Source organism: Portunus trituberculatus, chromosome 48 (genome assembly GCF_017591435.1).
Source record: "Portunus trituberculatus isolate SZX2019 chromosome 48, ASM1759143v1, whole genome shotgun sequence".
Taxonomy (NCBI): domain Eukaryota; kingdom Metazoa; phylum Arthropoda; class Malacostraca; order Decapoda; family Portunidae; genus Portunus; species Portunus trituberculatus.
In genome coordinates, this window is record NC_059302.1 from 12,178,445 (window position 1) to 12,200,686 (window position 22,242).

Here is a 22,242-nt window from a genome sequence, read left to right on the forward strand (position 1 = left end):
ATATATATATATATATATATATATATACATACAGTAATCGCCCGCATATTTGGATTATAGCAGCCAAGGCCCTGGAGGATACACAAAATATCTGGATACATGGAATTTCCTCTCCCAACCCCTTATAAATTGAGAAAAAACATGTACATAACCCAAATGGGTAAGAAAACAATGAGTGAAAGCACATTAAATGATTGCGTATACAATAATGACTTCCTGGAGCATGATAAAATGATAACATATAAGATACCTGCTTCTCTAGAAAATGTGAGGGTTGGGAAGGTGCCATCAGCAGCATCATGGCAATCTGCTGTTTCACTGCTGAATTGGACACTATCTGAGTCATTATTAGTGTGTTGAAGTGAGATAATGATAGTGAAGTATTTATTGTTTGTCTGGTACAGCTTTCTACCTCTGTCTCAACATAATTTTTTGTAATAGTGTTATTGTGAGAGCTATGTCATGTAAAGTTGTGATGATGAAGGCAGTAAGAAAAAAAAAAAAGTGTTTGTAAAGATCATAACAGTCTTATGATGTAGAGAGGTGTTGGAGAAGCCTGGCAGTGAGGCATGGGGTGAGGCAGGGTCTTGGAGGGGGAGATAACACAAATTACAGAGGGGAGATGTTTCTCATTCTAATTCTCGTCAACTTATACCTGTCAGGCAAAAATTAGAGAGCTAAATGACACACCTCCCTACTTGACTCCTGGCCACATACTCTGTAGGGTGTAAGGCAGGCTATGACACAGTCACACAAGACATTTAAAAATGGCTTCCTGATGGGAAGGGTATTTAATTATCAAAAAATAAACTATACCATCTGGTAATTTAGTGTCTGAAGATTTTGGAGATAAAATAGTAATTCCAAAATCTTAAATCCCACAAAATTAAATAAATAAATCCTACATCTTCCTTAAGTGTGAGTTTAATTTTTTTGGGGGGTGAGGAATTCGTATAAGTCAGATATATATACATTTCTGGGAAAGGAATGAAATTGGGTTAGCTGTAACAGATCCTGATACAAAAAGAAAAGTGCCTCAATAACTGGAGTCAAAGCAGAAAGGTGAAGCTAGTCTTGGTTAGATAGGGTGGAGAAAAAAAAAAAAAAGGAATTTACCTGCTGTTATGCTGTGTAGCTCTGGGAATGTTTCCCTCAAACTGCACGTGACTGCATCATATGCTGCCCTCTTCATGCCTTTCTTGCTGTAATCAGCTGTTCTATGGTCCCAAAGACAACCATGAGCTCTAATGTTCTCTATGAGAAATTCCTCAGCGTTTTTTGTCCACTGAGGGATCAAGTGACTACTCATCTTGCCCAACTACTTGCAAGTTGCCTTGGAAATATTTAAAAGCGAAGCACAGCACATGCACACTCCACAGGAAATGTAAACAAACAACTGAGTAACTTTTCATTGCTAGGTTAGAAGAAAAAAATATGTATTTACACACACACACACACACACACACACACACATACATATATATATATATATATATATATATATATATATATATATATATATATATATATATATATATATATATATATATATATATATATTCATCAACTTATTTAAAATTCTTTTATCATGATAATAGCATTCTTCCGTATAACAAAAAAAAAAAAAAAAAAAAAATTAATAAAAGTGTTGATTAAAAACCATAGTTCTTATTTTGACTAAATATTGGCGCTAGATGAAAACGATGCGTTCCGTCTGACTCAAGACGACGGAAAGAGTTGACGGAAGAGTAAAAGACGACGTTTTATTTATTTATTTATTTATTTATTTATTATTATTATTATTTTTGTTTTCAAAATGTCATATTACTGTCAGATTGGCTGTGAAGAGTAACTCATATGAACTGCATCGTCTTTAATCCTTCCAGGTCCCGGTATCAGCAGGGGCCGTGGGCAGTAACATTGCAGCCACATGTGTACCACAGCTTTCTGGAGCATTGCCCCTCATCTGATCTGCGTCGCAACACTTATCGCGCTTACAACATGAGAGCCTCCAACCACATTGATCAAGAACTGAGCAACAGCATACACATGGAGGATATTCGGTCTTTGAGGTACTATTTGAGCATGAGAGGAGACATTGACCAAATACTAAGTTATTTAAGCTTTTTGACATTATGACGGCATAGACAATGAGATGTGATCTTTGAGAATTTTTTTTCATGTAAGAGGGAAACTAGCCAAGGGCAAAAAAAAAAAAAAAAGGCCCATTTCAAATGCAAGTTCCCTTAACCCGTAAGAGGTCAAGCACGTACATGTATGTGAAATCTGTGGTTACTCTCTGTGGTCAATCACGTACAAGTACGTTCGTCTCTTTTTCGCTTCCTATACATTTGAAATTCCCTCTAGTGACACTAATTATGTTTGTTGAGGTGTCTAGCATATATCAGCACATTTTCCCACTATTCTGGCAACTGGGCAAGCCACCCACTCTCACCCCCTCCCTCCTGATTGACCACTGTGTCCCGCCACTCGCATCTCAGCCACTCACTTGTCTCTGACTCAGTCACGATGGCAGGCAGGCGTCCCCGCTCTCTAACTTCCGCAGAAATTGCTGAACAATTATCTTTTGAGGAAGATATTTTTGATGACAACAGTGACATCAGCACTGGTGACAGTTATGCTGATCCTGATTATGTTTTTGATCAGGAAATGGAGGAGGAAGATGAACAGCTTGAGGCACAATACTTTGGCATGTTTCCGCCACCACACTCCTCCTTCTCCCACTCCTGGGCCGTCACATACCTCTTCCCCTTCTGACACATCTAACTGGTTTTGTGCACCCAACACAAGAAAAAAGAGAAAGGAGTTTAGGCCATCTTCAAGTGTAAGGCAACAGTCATCTGCTGTCCCAAGTGAAGATGGTGGTGATGATAAGTATGATGACCTTGACTCCAGTACAATCACACAGCAGCCAGGCAATGACAATACGCGCCGCACACCTCGTATCTTATTGTCTACCCACCGCAAAACACCACTTTGCCGAGGGAGGGGAAGACATGCAAAAATCCAACTCTACAAGATTTTGTCATCAAGGTGGTACGTCAGTTGTTGGAAGAGAATGCTGTTGAGCACCCTACTCCAGGACGTCATGTAGTTGACAATCCTGTACACCTCACGGGACAACACTTTCCATGCACCTTGCAACCAAGACCAGACATGAAAAAGAAAAAAGTTCAGAAAGCCTGCCATGTTTGCAGTCACACAAAAAGACAACCAAGAAATCAGAGTGACACTCGATATTGCTGTCATGAGTGTGATGTAGCTCTGTGCATTGAGCCCTGCTTTGCAGAATATCATACCCTGCTGCAATATTGAGAAGCTTGGATAGTGTAAGAAGAATGAAAAAAGTACTTCTGATCAAGTGCTCTTATTTTATGGATTTAATATATTTTATACAAAAATATGTCTCTTTATCAAGAATTATTCATCTCACACACATTTATCTTGTAGGTGAAAAAAATATCTAAAACAATGCAGAAAAAAGGAAACGTTGCCATATACCAAAATCGTACATCTGGCAGCATCGCTGATTGAGCCAAATTTAAAGTCCCAACAGGACATTTAAAAATGGCAATTTCTAACTGTAACTTTTTTTTTTTTATACTTTTATAAACATTTTGAGTTATATGAGATCAAAAATGGAAAAACAATTTTTGGTGACCTGAATGAGTAAATGGTATGTAAATGAATGCTGACCTCTTACGGGTTAAAGATTGATAGAGAATTAGCCAAAAGACGGACAAATGTCTTGAAACCTCCCTCTTAAAAAAGTCAAGTGGGTGGAAGATGGAAATTCAGAAACAGGGAGGGAGTTCCAGAGTTTTCCTGAGAAAGGTATGAATGACTGAGAATATTGGTTAACTCTTGTATTACAAAGTTGGATAGAACCAGGGTAAGAGAAAGAAGAAACCCTTGTGCAGTGAGGCTGCAGGAGGATGGGAGGCATGCAGTTAGCAAGATCAGTAGAGCAGTTAGCATGAAAGTAATGATAAAAGATAGAAAGAGATGCAACATTTTGGTGGTGAGAAGAGGCTGAAGACAGTCAGTTAGAGGAGGAAAGTTGATGAGATGAAAAGTTTTTGATTCCACCTAATCTAATAAAACTGTGAGTGGAACCCTCCCAAATATGTGAAAAGTACTCCATACAAAGGCAGATAAGACCCTTGTACAAAGTGAGCAGTTGGAGGGGCAAGAAAAACTGGCAGAGATGCCCCAGAGTGCCTAACTTCATAGAAGCTGTTTTAGCAAGAGATAAGATGTGAAGTTTCCAGTTATATATAGAAGGTGTAGTAAAAAAGTATCCAACCTTTGTCCAAAATTATACATTATTTTATTTATGAAATACAATCCAAGCAAGGCAGTGAAGAAAAAGGCAAACTCTCCTAGTCTGTTAAGGGAAGAGGGAGAGATATAAGTAGAACAGGTTAGCCAGCCATCACCACCATCCACCTCAAAATGGGATGACGCACACTTCCATGAATGATTATTGTCATTTAACCCCTTCGCGCCGGATGTTAAAAAAGCCCGCCTGTATGATATACGGGTGGTAGTGCCACACGCCCGAGCGCGGGAAACTCGTGCAAGCTTGTCATACTTGTCGTCTTTGTGTATTATGCTGCTATTTTTTGTCACTATATCACCTTCGAAGAGGAAAGTGGACACTTCTCTCTTCGGAGAAAGAGAGAGAGAGAGAGAGAGAGTGTGTGACATTTGCTAATATTTTAGACACAAGCGGGACGCATGTAACTTATCTTTCGAGAGGAAGAGGGGGAGGGAGGGAAGGGAGAGGGAAAGAGAAGAGAGAGAGAGAGAGAGAGAGAGAGAGAGAGAGAGAGAGATTAGAAAATTTGTTGTTTTTGTATTTGTGTGTGTGTGTGTGTGTGTGTGTGTTTTCACGAATGTTACAAGGCCGGACGCATGTAACTTATCTTTCGAGAGGGAGAGGGGGAGGGAGGGAATGGAGAGAGAGAGAGAGAGAGAGAGAGAGAGAGATATGGGAACAGTCTATGCCATTGGGTAATTTTAGACACAAGGCGGGACGCATGTAGCTTATCTTCAGTGATTGGTGGAGACAAGGATAGTGGGAGGAGCACTAGGATTTCAAGGACAGCATACGGCGTGTGTAGTTGGTATCCAACACACTATACGGGACAACTGAACTGAAGAAAGCTCAGAAAAGAAATATGACGTCTACGTAGGCGTCACTGTATTTGCTACTGGGGCTTCATGACGCCCACATAGGCGTCACCGTAGTGAAGGGGTTAAGGGTTACTTGAGCAATCACCTGTTGGTCTGGAATGGATTAATCCAACCTAACATTATTATGGGAAAAAATTATTCTCCATTCATACAAATTGCAATTCATTCTACCTCCTGGAGCTGACTATGTATGAATAGTGGGGTTATACTATATTTATGTTTTGTGACATGTATTACTATGGTTAACAACTCAGTGAATGGAGAACAATGAAAAGATACATATTCTCAACTTAAATTGTATTTTCTTATACATGAATGTATTTATCTCCCTCTTCCAGGGGAGAACAAGCTACCCTGCTTGGCTACAAGGACTTCGCCCACATGTCCATGGAGACGAAGATGGCTGGAAGTGTGGAGAATGTGCTGTCAATGATCACTAGTCTACTAGCAAAAGGTACATGGCATTATATAATGATCTTGACTTATTCAGTTTTAGCATTGAATATGATTTTGAAGTTTGCTTGGTGAAGTATAAAGAATATATTATGATTTTTTATTTTATTTGTTTACATTAGATTATATTGGGATAGAGTAGAAGTGGCAGTTTGTGCTACCTAAGCAGACAATATCAGCTACGAAACCTTCATGCTGGAATATGACAATGAAAGTTTTACCAGTAGTGTAAAATTGTATCTGCTATGATGGTGGGTATCGTGTTACCCTCTATTGCTGCAGTTTCTCTGCATGAAGTACTGTAAGTGAAGGAAGGTTAGGACGGCTCAGTGCGCTTACTAGCTGGGCTTACGTGCTAGGGGCATGTTGGGTTATTGTGCTAGGTGCCTAAGTTCTTTTTTTTATCCACAAGCTATTAAAATTGTTGTCATTAAGTAGTTAGTAATCTCTTTTGCCTGTCAAGGAGTAAAAGTGAAAAAAAGTAAAGTAAAAAATTTTAGATAAATAAAAAAAAATATAGAAAGAAAGAAAAGCAAAGAAAGATTGCAAACTAGTTTTATATTTTTTCCTAGGGATAGGGAGGGATCAGGTCATCAGGCAAGCACGCATGTGCAAGTCGACCCACTTTTCATCTGATCTCCACAACAGAAGTACACACTGACACTTCCCTGTCTTACTGTGTGTTGTACAGCCAGACCAAAGGGAAAAATCTTTCCATCCAATGATGTTCATTGATTAAGTCGAGCTTGGGGAAATAACTGAAATAAAATGCTGTCTCATCTTATGTTCCTTCTCACCACTCACTATGTTAGATTGGGTGTCTTGAGATGACATAACAGTAAATATTATGTAAATTACAAGTCTCATTTTCACTTTTATAACAAGCACCTTTGCTGTATTTAATTTACTTATGACATAATCACCTGCACAAATCTTCATGTCTTGTGTCCTTCCCCCACATCATTTTTTTTTTTTTTTTTTTTTTTTTTTTTTTTTTTAGCGAAATCATGCATTAAATTGAATAGAGAACCGTTACTCCGTTTTCCTTGAAGTAATGAGAGATGTGGCAATGTTCCATGGATAATTGGCCTTGCCCTGTGGGCCAGTACATTTTAGTTTTACTATAGCCTTGTAACGCTCTATATCCTGGTTGGCGTGCTATGCTCCTTGGGCATTTTATAGAGGGTTTATGCGCTACCTATACAATTCCTTATTTGTTTAGACTAGACATATTTATCCTCAACAATTTGATAGCCAGGCATAATAACAATGAATTCATTGACTAGTTATGTTAGTTTTGTATGAAAATAGATGGCATTGACTAACGCTGACATTCATGTAATATCAAAGCAGTTAGGGATCTAAGTGTACTGTACCTCGGTTATAGTGGAAAACATACTGCCTAGCTCTCTCTGGTGTGCACAGAGCTGTGGAAAGGTATTGGCAGAAAAAATTGAACTTTACCTCATCATTTCCACTTTCTGTTTATGTGTTATACATGTTATATATTTTTATGTGTATTAATACAGGACTTAGCACATAGACCTGCCTGGCAGACAGAGCCTCCAATACTCTATAGTACATTGATTTTTAGTCATGTTTTGTGGAAGTGATTCACACACTAACTTTAAGTGTAAATGTAGTAACCTAATTGGAGGGAAGGCCAATCCAAGTTACCCAAGGGATTTTTTTCACGTTTTGGGTGCTTATTACAGTTGATATGGTCTGTGTAATGTATTACATGAATAGGTATTATATACATTGCATGCACACACACATACACATGTGGCATACACACACACACAATTTAAAGATATATGGATAAAAAGAGATGAACCTGGAAGAGAGGAAGAAGGAGAAAGTGCTAAGAAATTAAACTAAGGAAAAAAACGAGAAAAGGACAGAGATCAAGAAAAAGAATTTGTACTGGAGCGCTCTAGATATGAGACTAAAGAAGTGGTATCTTTGGAAGAAGGAGGTCATGGAAGAGGCAAGAAATTAAGAGTGACATACTAATAATATGGATTGTTATCCAGTGTGTTGGAGGTTAGAGATTATTTGAAAGAAAAAAAAGACTGGATGTAATGTTAGCTTTAAAGAAGAGTGATGTAATAGCTGGAGAAAAGACAGGAAGGGAAAATGGGGAGGTGGAGTGCTAATAATGGTTCGTGATAATATATGTGTGGAGGAAGTGCAATATGGTGATGGTATGGTGGAAGTAATGGGAGTAACAATCAAAACAGAGGAATTGAAAAAAAGGAAAATCATAGTTATGTATGTGCCACCTAAGACAAATACATGGGAAACTGAGAAACATAAAGATATGGAAAGAGGTGATTAAGTGCCTAGATAATATGATAGGAAGAGATGGAAGAATATTATTAGTAGGAGACTTTAACTGTAAGAGAGTAAACTGGAGATGGAAGTACAGTAGTACCTTGGAGTACGAACGCTTTTGAGTACAAACAACTTCGATTATGAACTTTTTTTTTTTTTTTTTTTTTTTTGCATTGGAGGACGAACTTTGCTTTGGAGTGCGAACAATAACAAACGCAGTCAACAGATTGTGCGCAGCACTGCGTGATCAACTGACTGCATGTTGGGGCACCACTCTGCCTCAGTGCCTCAGGAGTGTTATTTGCAAAAGCCCGGTAGCTCAGTGGTTAGAGCGCTGGCTTCACAAGCCAGATGACCGGGGTTCGATTCCCCGGCCGGGTGGAGATATTTGGGTGTGTCTCCTTTCACGTGTAGCCCCTGTTCACCTAGCAGTGAGTAGGTACGGTATGTAAATCGAGGAGTTGTGACCTTGTTGTCCCGGTGTGTGGTGTGTGCCTGGTCTCAGACCTATCCCAAGATCGGAAATAATGAGCTCTGAGCTCGTTCCGTAGGGTAACGCCTGGCTGTCTCGTCAGAGACTGCAGCAGATCAAACAGTGAACACACACACACACACACACACACACACACACACACACACACACACACACACACACACACACACACACACACACACACACACACACACACACACACACACACACACACACACACACACACACACACACTCACACACACACTCAAAACAAAAATTTTCTCTCTCTCTCTCTCTCTCTCTCTCTCTCTCTCTCTCTCTCTCTCTCTCTCTCTCTCTCTCTCTCTCTCTCTCTCTCTCTCTCGTTTCCTCTCCTTCCCTCCCTCCCTTCATCCTCTCGAAGATAAGCTACATGCGTCCCGCTTGTGTCTAAAATATTAGCAAATGTCTCTCTCTCTCTCTCTCTCTCTCTCTCTCTCTCTCTCTCTCTCTCTCTCTCTCTCTCTCTCTCTCTCTCTCTCTCTCTGAAGAGAGAAGCGTCCACTTTCCTCTTCCAAGGCGATATAGTGACTATAAAATAGCAGCATAATACACAAAGACGACAAGTATGACAAGCTTGCACGAGTTTCCCGCGCTCGGGCGTGCGGCACTACCACCCGTATATCATACAGACGGGCTTTTTTAACATCCGGCGCGAAGGGGTTAAAGTACGGGGGGTTGATTTACTTTCAGTCTGTTACAGCTGGGAAAAATCACACCTGTCAAAAATGCTAAAAATATTTTTTCCTTATAAAAACCTATTTCTTTGTGTTATTCTGAGTACAACGATGTAGTTTTTAACATGTTATGACCTCTGAGAGCAAAATTATTGCATATAAAAAAATTCATGGCAGAACCCGCCGCTAAGAAATACGCCACAAGCTCTGATAACCCCTCTCTCTCTCTCTCTCTCTCTCTCTCTCTCTCTCTCTCTCTCTCTCTCTCTCTCTCTCTCTCTCTCTCTCTCTCTCTCTCTCTCTCTCTCTCTCTCTCTCTCTCTCTCTCTCTTTTTGGGCATTTGAATTTGATGTAAAGGTAGGAACTTTTGCACTTTCATGTCAAGAAAATGCAAACTCAGATATATGAAGTGATGTGCAAAACAGGAAAAGAAAAAGAAACCACATATTACAAGTATTGTGGATTTCTATAATAATTGAAATCGGGCAACTGTTATTTGCAATGGGATTCATGTGACTTGGCCGACAAAGCACAGTCTTATAGAAGCAAACAGGGGTGACACACACCAGTGCATTGCTGGAGGGGAATAGGCTACGTGAGGAGGTTTATGAATGTCGCTGTGAGAGTTGGTCTCTGTCTCCCAGATCACTATCAGAATCACTACTGGAGTCTTCACTTTCTTCTATCTCAATAAAAAAAACACTGTCTTCATTTTCATCACTCCTCAATGTCATTACCAAGTAACACTGACATAACATCCCTCGGAGTACCGTTTCCTCCCTCCGGGTCACGGGGGTTGCCAGATGTTGCCTCGAAATAGGAAAAGATGCCAGGTACCTCCACTTGCCCTAGGACCAATAGTGAAGGGGAGAGATTCAAACGTTTAGCGCGGGAAAATCATGATTACATGTACGATCCCCGCCTCTCCGCACACGACGCTACAATCGTACATATACGATCACCGTACGAAATAATATGAGAAGACTTTTTAATGTAGAAAGAGAATTAAGATACACGAAGAAGGTGATGACCAGTCTTATGGATAAACATGACTGACTGCTGGCAGAAAACACAGCCCTGAAACTAAGAGTAACTGAATGTGAGAAAGTAAGTGAAATAAACCAAAAATTGAAAGGAGATTCTAGAAATAAGGAAGCAAAATGACGTTCTTAAAACATGTCAAAATTATAAAAGCTCTCTAAAGAACTTGCAGGATAAAGTGCAGCACGGGATTACAGACAGGGTAGAAGATGGTCTAGGTGATAAGAAGTTGAAAGAATTAAGAAATGAATGGAAACAAGAGCAAGAACAGAAAAAGTCAAATTTTCAGAAGTGGTAAGGAGGCAAATTCAGGAGAACACGAAAGTCGCTCTAATAGAAGTTATCAAGGAGAAGGAAGATTTAGTGTGAGATGCAGTAGACAAGAAAAAAAGCTTTGTGATTTATGGGATGAGAGAAAAGAAAAATCCAAATAAATTCACAAGTAAACGTGAAGAAAGGGAAATGGCCAAAACAGTTATCAAACGAGTACAAGAGCACACAAGAATTTGAGCAGGAGGTAGAGGAAGTGATTAAACTGGGAAGGTACAGTGAAGGAGGAAAGAGACCAATGAAGGTGAAAATGAGATCTCAAGTGGCTGTAGAGGAAATTATGGCTAGAAAAGGGAAGCTGGCCGATGATGTCAATCACAAGGAAATATGGATAAAAAGAGATATGAACATAGAGGAAAGGGAAAAGGAGAAAGTGCTAAGAAGTGAAGCTAAGGAAAAAAACAAGAAAAGGACAGAGATAGAGAAGAAAAATTTTTACTGGAGGGTTCTGGATATGAGACTACAGAAGTGGTATCTAAGGAAAAAAGAGGAGGTTGTGAAGGATGTAATAAATTAAGAGTGACTTATACTAACATGGATGGTTTGTTATCAAGTATATTGGAAGTAAGGGATTATTTGAAAGAGAAAAAGCCAGATGTAATGTGTATTGTTGAAACAAAACTGAAAAAAAAAATCCATGTCAACTTTAAAGAGGAAGCATTATAATACCTGGAGGAGGGACAGGAAGAATAAAGGGGGAGGAGTGCTAATAATGGTTTGTGATAACTTATGTGTGGAGGATGTGCAATATGGAGAGGATAAAGTGGAAGTATTGGGAGTAACAATCAGAACAGAAGATTTGAAGAAAAGAAAAATTATAGTCACTTATGTTCCACCAGAGACTAATACATGGGGATCAGAAGAGCATAAAGATATGCAAAAAAGAGGCGATAAAGTGCCTAGATAACATGATAAGAAGAGATAGAAGAATACTCTTAGTTGGAGACTAACTGTAAAAAAATAAACTGGAGAGAGATGGAAGTAATGGAAAATGCTGGGCAGTGGAGTGAGAAAGTCTTACAGCTAACTATGGTTAATACAATGAACCAGTGGGTGGAAGAGTCCACAAGGTACAGGGGGGAAGAAAAACCATTGTTGCTTGACTTAGTTTTACAAAAAAAAAACAGAGTCCCCTCCAATCATACAATACCTTAGTCCAATGGGGAAAAGTGATCATGTGACAGTAGAGATACAAATGCAGGAGGAAGATGAGAAAAGTTACAGAGATGACTATAAAAGAGAGAGATTAAATTATGCAAGAGCAGATTTTGAAAAATTAAGTTATTTTGCTGATATTGAGTGGAGTAATATTATGTGCAGGAAGACTGTACAAGAGAAATATGATATATTCTTACAAAAATACTATGAAGGAGTAGAAAAAGTTTGTTCCTGTTTATAGAGTTCAGAAAAAAATACATACATGGTACAATGCTAGATGCTTACAAGCAAAAAAGGCAAAGGATAAAGCGTGGAAGAAACTTTTAAAGCAGAGAAATTACTATAATAGTTGGCAGTACAAAGATACTAGAAATTGATATATTAGAGTAAGGAGAGAGGAAGAAAGTAAGTTTGAGAAGGATATAGTGGATAAAAGCAAGGATGAACCAAAACTTTTCTACAAGTTTATAAATGGCAAAACAAAGAATAAGGAAACAATTGGAAAAATAATTAAAGAAGGAAAGACATACCAAACAGAGAAAGAAGTGTGTGAAATAATGAATGAAAGCTTCAAAACGGTATTCACTGAAGATGATGATTTCACAGAACCTAATAGGACATTGAATTTCTAAGGATTACAGGAGATTGCACTGCACAAAGAGGATATTGGAAGATTACTGGTTAGGTTGGAAGTCAGAAAAGCAATGGGGCCAGGTTGGATGTTAAAAGAATGTAAAGAGCAAGTACTGGAGCCAGTTTGGGAAATAATTAAAAATTCAATAAATGAAGTAAAAGTTCCACAAGAGTGGAAGAGAGCCAATGTAATACCAATATTTAAAGGAGGAAAGGCAACTGAACCACTAAACTACAGACCAGTGTCACTTGCAAGTGTAGTAGGGAAGTTATGTGAAATAATTATCAAAGAAAAGTGGGTTAAATTTCTAGAAGAGGCAAGTCATATCGAACAGACAATTTGGATTCAGGACAGGACGGTCATGTGTATCAAATTTAATAAGCTTCTACTCCAGAGTTATTGCAGGACTTGAAAACAGAGATGGAGGGGTAGACACAGTATATCTGGACATTAAAAAGGCATTTGATAAAGTCCCTCATGGAAGACTTCTTTGGAAACTAGAGAACATAGGAGGACTGCGTGGAACCTAGCTCAAATGGACATGAGATTATTTGAAGGATAGGGAAATGAGAACTGTGATCAGAGATACATACTCATCTTGGAGTAAAGTAACTAGCAGAGTGCCACAAGGGTCAGTGTTAGCCCCCATTATGTTTCAAGTTTATGTAAACGACATTCACATTGGGATAAACAGCTATATGAATTTATTCGCTGATGATGCAAAGTTGCTAAAAGTTATCAAAACCAGAGAGGACTGTCTACTGTTACAGGAAGATTTAAACAAGATCTATGAATGGAGCAAAAAGTGGAAATTGGAGTTTGATGCCAAGAAATGTCACATAATGGAACTAGGAAAGAGTAAGAGAAGACCAGTATGGAACTATTTAGTGGGACAAGAGCTAATAACGAAGACAAAAGGGGAAAAAGATCTTGGAGTGATCATACAAGAAAATCTGAGCCCAGATAAACACATAAACAAGATATTTGGACTATCATATAAGATGTTGACTAATATAAGAGTGGCATTTCATTACATGGATAAAGATATGATGAAAAAAATCATCACAAGCATGATATGCCCAAGGCTGGAATATGCAGCAGTGGTATGGTCTCTGAGCTCTAAAAAAGATATAAAAAAACTGAAAAGGATACAGAAGATTGCTACAAATATGGTGCCGGAATTAAAGGACCTCACATATGAAGAACGACTGAAGGAAATGGGACAGCCAACCTTACAGGATAGAAGAGAACGTGGGGACCTAATAACAATGTATAAGATAGTAAATGATAATGAAAAAATAGACAAAGAAGACCTGGTGCTGTTGGCGGAAGAAGATGGAAGGACAAGAGGACATGAAAAGATCAGGATGAGGCAGTGTGTGAAGGATGGTGGAAAATACAGTTTTCCACACAGAACTGCAGAAAAATGGAATGCATTGGATAAGGAAGTTGTCACAGCACATAGTGTGCATAACTTTAAAGAAAAACTAGATAAATGGAGATATGGAGACAGGACACTATGAGCCCCGCTCGAACCCTGTACAATACAACTAGGTAAATACCGTACTTTAACCTATACAGCGTCAGAGACGTACGAGATACGTCGGCTACTCTGAGCGAACCGAGTGTCAGAGACGTATGAGATACGTCGGCGAGCTTTCTCGTGTTTTCGGAGGTATTGCATCCTCAAAACCTACCATTATACTGCCATCATGCACTGTAGACATTGCTCATGCTGCCTCCTCGTCCCTGCTAACATGAATGCTTCCTGTATTTATTTATTACAATTCTGAACTCTAGCAGTTTCTGCTGCCTTCAGCTAGGTGTAGCTGGAAACTGACACCTCAACTCCGGTAATATGAACAAGGCGTAATTTCCATTACTTACTCTTACCATTTCAGTTGTTTTTGGTAACTGTTATATTGTGGTAGTGAAAACTTTGTATGACATAAATAAGAATTTTCCAATCGCTTTGTTATAAGGAAAAACAAGTATATATTACTTGGAAAATATTTGCACCGTGAAAGGCAACACTCTCGCGATATCTCGTGTCTATTTTTATCCACAAGCACTCCCAAACAGCAAAACATGACATGTTGTTTTTCTTTCAACTCAGGAACGATATTATGCATGTGTCCAACTCGGGGATCGACTGGTGAGAAACGAGGAAGCGAATAAACTAGTCACATAAGGCTTTGCTAAGTCGCTAACCTTAGTGCAAAATATCTCGCACCAATTAATACCACTTCCAGTCAGTTCTGGGAGGAATGACTGTCATTTTCATTTGTTTCACATAATTTAAGACTGGTTTAGCAAAAAAAAAAAAAAATCCATGATGTGGCCAGCACTGGGGAAATCACAAAGTCTCAGATCTGCTGACGCTGTACGGGTTAATTAAGGGTTAATCACCGCCATAATGTTATTGTATAATGTTTATCAGTAAATTGCATACTTGTTGATACAATCTGTCTTAAATATAAGATTGCAAAACAAAATACAGGCAACCCCCGCTTAACGAAGGGATTACGTTCCGGGGTACAGTGGTACAGTGGAACCATGCGTGCTTTGGGATCCGAGGGGTCTTCAAGCGCACGGGTTCAAATTCTGTCCACGGTCCGAGTGTAGGTTGGGCTTTCTCACTCGAGGCAACGGTTTCCTAGCGGGTGGGCTTTGAGATAGGAGGTACCCAAAAAAGTATCTCCTTTAGCCCATAAACTCCCGTGAATAGTCCACATGGTTAAAAAAAAAAAAAAAAAACCTTCATTAAGCGAAACTTTGTTAAGCGAACCGATTATAACAAGTTTAACCCCTGACTTGAACTTCCATTGAGAGTAAACAAAGCAAGAGTGCATCATAGTAAAGTGAAAGGTTTAATGAAAGTAAAAATTATGAAGTTAAACATTTAGGCAGTTTAATTTAAGTCAGTGTAATGTACACTAATGTATGTATGTACGTAACTTTATAATGTTGATGATCTTAAATTTATGAAGGGAGGGACAGTGAAACGGGAAAGACACTAACCGGCAACCTGTGGAATGTAAACAAAGGGCGCATCATTGTATCACATACAAAACACATGTACCACATTTCCACAAGGTTTTCCATTTTATCCATTGTAGTCACGAGTTCAGGTGGCTCTTTTAGCTTACAAGGAAGATACGGTCTCACCAGCCTTCTTAATAGAGTCTGCTGTCTTGAAAATAGTAGAGACAGTAGATGGAGTCAAGATGGTGGCGAGCAATACTATTAGTTTTCTCGCCTCTCTCGTGTCTGTGAATGATATCCAGCTTCACTTTGAGAGTAAGAGACTTTCTGGTCTTCTTGGCAATGCTAGGTGACATTACAGGACGTTTTGGTGGTAAGTTGAGCGAGTTAAGACGAGCTGCTGCTGACGTTGTTATTGTTTTGAACAGGGGGCGTGAGTGGTGCGCGTTTTGTCCACGAGAGGCGCTGGTGTATTCAAAAGCTTGTCGACTTGCGTGATATGGCGGTACTTTCAAACTTGGAAAAAATTACCTGGATAAAACTTCGTTAAAGCGAGTTTGGTGTTCATTAAACGAACAGATGGTAGTAAAATGAAACCTTCGTTGTAGCGAAATTTCGTTGTGTGAACCTTCGTTAAACGGGGGTTGCCTGTATTAAAACATATGGTATTTAGCCAAGTGTCACCTCCGGCTGCTGCAGCAAGCCAGCAACAGTCATAAAAAGTGCAATAGACTCGCACGCCTCTAAGAAATTTTAAAATCATCTTACGGGTAAACAAAACCTTAAAATGCATATGTGTATATAACATTTTCTGCTTAGAAATGCATGTTCTCTCACCTCTTTTGATATTTACAGAAAGTCAAGTTACACCCTGGATACGTATATACACTATATGCGCAAGGTACAGTACACTGGTGTACAGGTAATCCCCGCTTAACGAAGGGGTTACGTTCCTAAGAAACACTTCGTTAAGCGAAAGACACTAACCAGCAACCTGTGGAATGTAAACAAAGGGCGCATCATTGTACTGCATCCAAAACTTATGTACCTCATTTCCACAAGGCTTTCTATTTTATCCATTGTAGAGTCATAAGTTCAGGTGGTTCTTTTTATCTTGCAAGGAAGATACAGTCTCACCAGCCTTCTTAATAGAGTCTGCTGACTTGAAAATAGTAGAGACAGTAGATGGAGTCAAGATGGTGGCGAGCAATGCTATAGTTTTCGCCTCATGTCTGAATAATATCCAGCTTCACTTCGAGAGTAAGAGACTTCCTGGTCTTCTTAGGAACGCTAGGCAACATTACAGGGCGTTTTGGTGGTAAATTGAGCAAGGAAGACGAGCTGCTGCTGACGCTGTTATGTTTTGAACAGGGGAGTGAGTGGTGCGCATGTTGTCCACGAGAGGCTTGATCTTGATCTTGATTTTGATTCTACAGGTGTCCCAGGATTTCTCCTGAGGCAGGCCTTAGTATCGGCAGCTCCTGGTGTATTCAAAAGCCTGTCGGCTAGTGTGATACGGCGGGCCTTTCAAACTTGGAAAAAATTACCTGGATAAAACTTCGTTAAAGCGAGTTTGGTGTTTGTTAAACAAGCAGATGGTAGTAAAATGAAACCGTTGTAGCGAAATTTTGTTGTGTGAACTTTCGTTAAACGGGGGTTGCCTGTACAAATATGTTATGGTTTTTAATGCTCCATACTACAAAACATTATCTCAGGAACGCCGAGTTACCATCTGCGGTTAACGTGTTAACATAATGAAAGAAATGAGGAAAATAACATAAAATATAGTGTGGGGTCGTCATGGTAAACATGGGGTCATCGGGGTCGGGGGCTGTCGTGGTCAGGGGCCGTCTTGACCAGGGGCCGTCTTGACCAGGAAACGTTTACACTTGTTTCTGACCGCAAAAAAGTTGAATTTTCATATGACAATTTGCTTCCTTCCCTATTTATTTTGCATAATGAATGCAGTATATCAAAGAAGAAAACTTATTGGCTTGTATAAGAGTGTGCGGTGCTGGCTTGATGGAGTCACATGAGGATGTGGTGACGCTAGTTTCTGACCACGAGAAGTTGAATTTTCATTATATTACATTTTACTTACTTTCCTGCTTTACTTTCTTATCTTTTATAGTTATAGCATAATAGTAATGGTATTAAAAAAGTAAGAAATTAGGTGGAAAATAAATTTTTTTGGTCTTGGGAGGTGGTTTGGAATGAATTATAATTACTTCCATAAGAATACATGTATTTTGATGCTTTGGAGTAAGAACAAAATTTTGAACGGATTAAGTTCGCATTCCAAGGCACCGCTGTAATGGTAATGCTGGAGAATGGAGCAAGATGTTACTATTTACTATGGTAAATACAATGGATCAGTGGGTGGAAGAATCTACACTACAAGGGGGAAGAAGAACCATCATTGCTTGACTTAGTATTCACAAAGAAGTCAGAGACCCCTCCCAGCATACAATACCTTAGTCTAATGGGAAGAAGTGATCATGTAATATAAGTTTTGAAAATGCAGGAAGAGAATGGGATAAGATACAGAGAAGACTACAAAAAAGAGAAATTGAATTATGCAAGTGCAGATTTTGAAAAGTCCAGAAAATTTTTTGCTGATATTGAATGGAGGAACATTATGAATGGAAGAACAATACAGGGGAAACATGAAATATTCCTACAGAAATATAGCAAAGGAGTGAAGAAATGCGTACCTATCCATAGAGTAAGGAAAAGTATACACGCTTGGTACAATGCTAGATGTATAGAAGCTAAAAAGACAAAAGATAAAGCATGGAAGAAACTCAAAAAGCAGATAAATGGAATTAATAGACAGCAGTATAAGGATTCGAGAAATTAATATATTATAGTAAGGAGAGAGGAAGAAAGAAACTTTGAGAAAGATGTGGTGCAAAAAAGCGAAGAGGAACTCAAGCTTTTCTACATATTTATGAATGGTAAGATGAAGAATAAGGAAACAATAGAAAAAATAATTAAAGGAGGAAGGACATATCAAACAGCAAAGGAAATGAGTGAAATAATGAATGAGCACTTAAAAAATGTGTTCACTGATGAAGAGAAATTTGCAGCACCAAATAGGACATTGCATTGCCGAGGATTGCAGGAAATCATAGTGGACAAAGAAGGTATTGGAAAACTACTAGATAATTTGGATGTCATAAAAGCAATGGGGCTGGATGGTGTCTCAGGCTGGGCACTAAAAGAATGTAAAGAGCAACTGTTAGATCCAATTTGGGAAATGATTACAAGTTCATTAAAAGAAGGGAGAATACCACTAGAATGGAAGAGAGCCAACATAATCCCAATATTCAAAGGAGGAAAGTCAACTGAGCTATTAAATCACAGGCTGGTGTCACTTACAAGTGTCATGGAGAAGATATGTGAAATTGTTATTAAAGAAAAATGGGTTAAATATCTGGAAGGAGAACAAGTTATATCAAACAGACAATTTGGGTTCAGGACAGGATGTTTATGTGTGTTGAACTTATTAAGTTTCTACTCAAGAGTAATAGAAGGACTGGAGAGCAGAGATGGATGGGTGGACACAGTATATCTGGACATAAAAAAGGCTTTTGATAGAATCCCTCATGGCTGACTACTTTGGAAGTTAGAGAGCATAGGAGGACTGAGAGGAATAAGGGATAAGGGATTACTTGAAGGAGAGAAAGATGAGAACTGTGATCAGAGATACATACTCATCTTGGGTTAAAGTAACAAATGGAATGCCTCAAGGGTCAGTGTTAGCCCACATTATGTTCCAGGTATAGGTAAATGACATACAAAATGAGGTAAACAGTTATATTAATTTGTTTGCTGATGATGCAAAATTGCTAAGAGTAATCAAAACCAGAGAGGACTGTTTGTTGCTGCAGGAAAATATAAACAAAATCTACAAGTGGAGTAAGAGTTCAGTGCCAAAAAATGTCACATAATGGAATTGGGAAAGAATAAGAGAAAACTGGTATGGAACTACATGATGGGAGAGAAACAAATAATGAAGAATAAAGAGGAAAAAGATCTGAGAGTGATTATACATAGGGATGCACCAGAACCAGTATATCAAGTTCTGGCCGGAACTGGAACTAGAAATCATATTCAGTACCAAACTAAATAGTATTATATATATATATATATATATATATATATATATATATATATATATATATATATATATATATATATATATATATATATAAAGAAAATTTTGTCTATCTGTCATTTTTTTGTATTAAAGGCCAAAAGAACTCTCTTACTCATCATAGTATTAACAACCGTACTATCTTAGTCAACCCGTACCGGATGCGTAAGCAACTGACGTGTCTAGTACGGGTTGAATCATTCAGCTGTGCCTGCCTCAGTCTCTCCAAACTTCAGTTCCATGCATTCTGTTGACTGGTGAAATAAATGCAAAGAGTTTGAGTTGAGAAATGTAAGTCTTACGATAACTGCTTAGATGTAAAATAAAAGTTTCGGCTCTGGCCGGTTATTTCATGATAGCTCGGGCCGTAGCTGGAACTTGCTAAAATTTGAGGTTCCAGCCGGAAGTAACTGGCCGGAACCTATAATTATACAGGAATATCTGAACCCTGAAAAATACATTAGTAAGATATTTGGATTAGCATATAAATGTTGACTAATATTAGAGTGGCATTTCAATTCATGGACAAAGATATGATGAAAAAAATTATTACGAGTATGATACATCCAAAGCTAGAATATGCAGCTGTGTTGCTGTCACCAAGCTTTAAAAAAGATACAAGATTAGAATGAATTCAGAAGATAGCTACAAAGATGGTGCCAGAACTAAAGGACCTAACATGTGAAGAAAGGCTCAAGGAAATGGGACTGCCAACCTTATAAGATAGAAGAGAATGAGGAGACCTAATAACAATGTGTAAAATAGTAAATGGCATTGAAAAAATAGACAAGGAAGATCTGGTGCTGGTGACAGAAAAAGCTAGGACAAGAGGACATGTAAAGAAGATTAGAGTGAGGCAGTGTGTGAAGGATACTGGAAAATACAGTTTCCCACATAGAATGGTGGAAAAGTGCAATGCATTGAGTGATGAAGTTTTTGCAGCACATAATGTACATAACTTTAAAGAAAAATTGTTAAATGGAGACATGGAAACAGGACACTATGAGCCCCGCTCAAACTTTGTACAAGAACCAAGTAAATACACACACACACACACACACACACACACACACACACACACACACACACACACACACACACACACACACACACACACACACACACACACACACACACACACACACACACACACACACACACAAGAACTCATCAGAAAGGATAGAGTGATGATAGTTGGAGACTTTAATTGCAAAGAAATAGTGTGGGAAGACTACGAAGTGGTGAACGGTGGTGAATGGGCAGAAGAATTATTAAAGGTAGCAATAAATAACTTGATGACACAGTGGGTGAGATCACCAACAAGGTGGAGGGGACAAGATGTTGCAGCAAGGTTGGATTTGGTATTTACCTAGGGAATCTCTCTAAAAGAGGAAATTGAACATGAATGTCCCTTGGGGAAAAGCAATCATGATGTCCTAAGCTTTGAGCTGGATACGGAATTAAGCACGAATAAGATTGTGGAAAGCAGGGAGGAAAAATTAAATTATACTAGGGCAAATTATAACCATATAAGGGAGTTCTTTAATGAAATTGACTGGTCTGTGGTATACCAGGAAAGGGATATGCAATTGAAATACGATAAATTTATGGATTTGTATAACTGCTGTGAAAAAGTTTGTGCCATATCACAGAAAGGGGACTTTAAATAATAAACAGTGGTTTAATAGAAATTGTGAAGAAGCAAAAAAGAACAAAGAAAAGGCATGGAAGAAACTTAAGAAAAACAGTGATGTATTATCAAGAGAAGTCTACAAAACAGCAAGGAATAGATATGTTGAAGTAAGGAGAACAGCACAGAAGGAATATGAACAGAGGGTGGTGGAAAACTGTGATAGTGACCCAAAAATGTTTTACAAATTCATAAATGGAAAACTAAATAAAGGGAGGCAATAGAAAAGGTAAAAAACGGGGAAGAAATATATGAAGATGCTGGAGATATAGCTGAAATTTTGAACGACAACTTTTGCAAAGTGTTTACAAAGGAGGAGCATTTTATGGGAGGAAGGCCTATGGAAATAAAGCAAATGCAGGACATCATGGTTACTAAGGAAGATGTAAGGAAAATTATAAGCAATCTGGATATTAATAAATCAATGGGGCCTGATGGCATATCTGGGAGGTTGCTAAATGAATGTAAGGATCAATTGTTGAACCCCGTATTTGATATTGTGGAAACCTCCATACGAACAGGATTAGTCCCGAAAGAGTGGAAAAGAGCTGACATTGTGCCTATATATAAGAATGGTAGTAGAATGGAACCGCTAAATTATAGACCAGTATCGTTGACTAGTATATTGTGCAAGGTATGTGAAGAAGTAATTAAAGCTAAGTGGAGTGAGTATCTAGAAAGTGAAAACATTCTGAGTGAAAGGCAGTTTGGTTTCAGAAAAGGAAGATCGTGCGTATCCAATTTATTATGTTTTTATTCAAGAGTGACTGACATACTACAACATAGAGAGGGATGGGTGGATGCTATCTACCTGGACTTGAGAAAGGCCTTTGATAAAGTACCACACAATAGACTGATGTGGAAACTAAAGATGATTGGAGGAGTAAATGATAAACTAGCAAAATGGATGGAAAATTACTTAATGGGAAGAGAAAGGAGAACAGTGGTGAGAGGAAGGAAGTCCGAGTCGAAGAAGGTAACCAGTGGAGTTCCACAAGGGTCAGTGGTGGGTCCCATCATGTTTTTGATTTATGTTAATGATAT

General features: G+C 38.6%; 1 protein-coding gene across 1 annotated transcript in view; it reads left to right on the forward strand.

Annotated features, from left to right (window-relative positions):
- LOC123498411 (organellar oligopeptidase A, chloroplastic/mitochondrial-like) overlaps positions 1-22,242 on the forward strand; it is a 40,012-nt gene that overhangs the window by 9,760 nt on the left and 8,010 nt on the right. The window contains exons 6-7 of the mRNA XM_045245518.1: positions 1,887-2,072; positions 5,559-5,674. Coding sequence (XP_045101453.1) covers positions 1,887-2,072; positions 5,559-5,674 — 302 coding nt within the window. The remainder of the gene's footprint in view (positions 1-1,886; positions 2,073-5,558; positions 5,675-22,242) is intronic.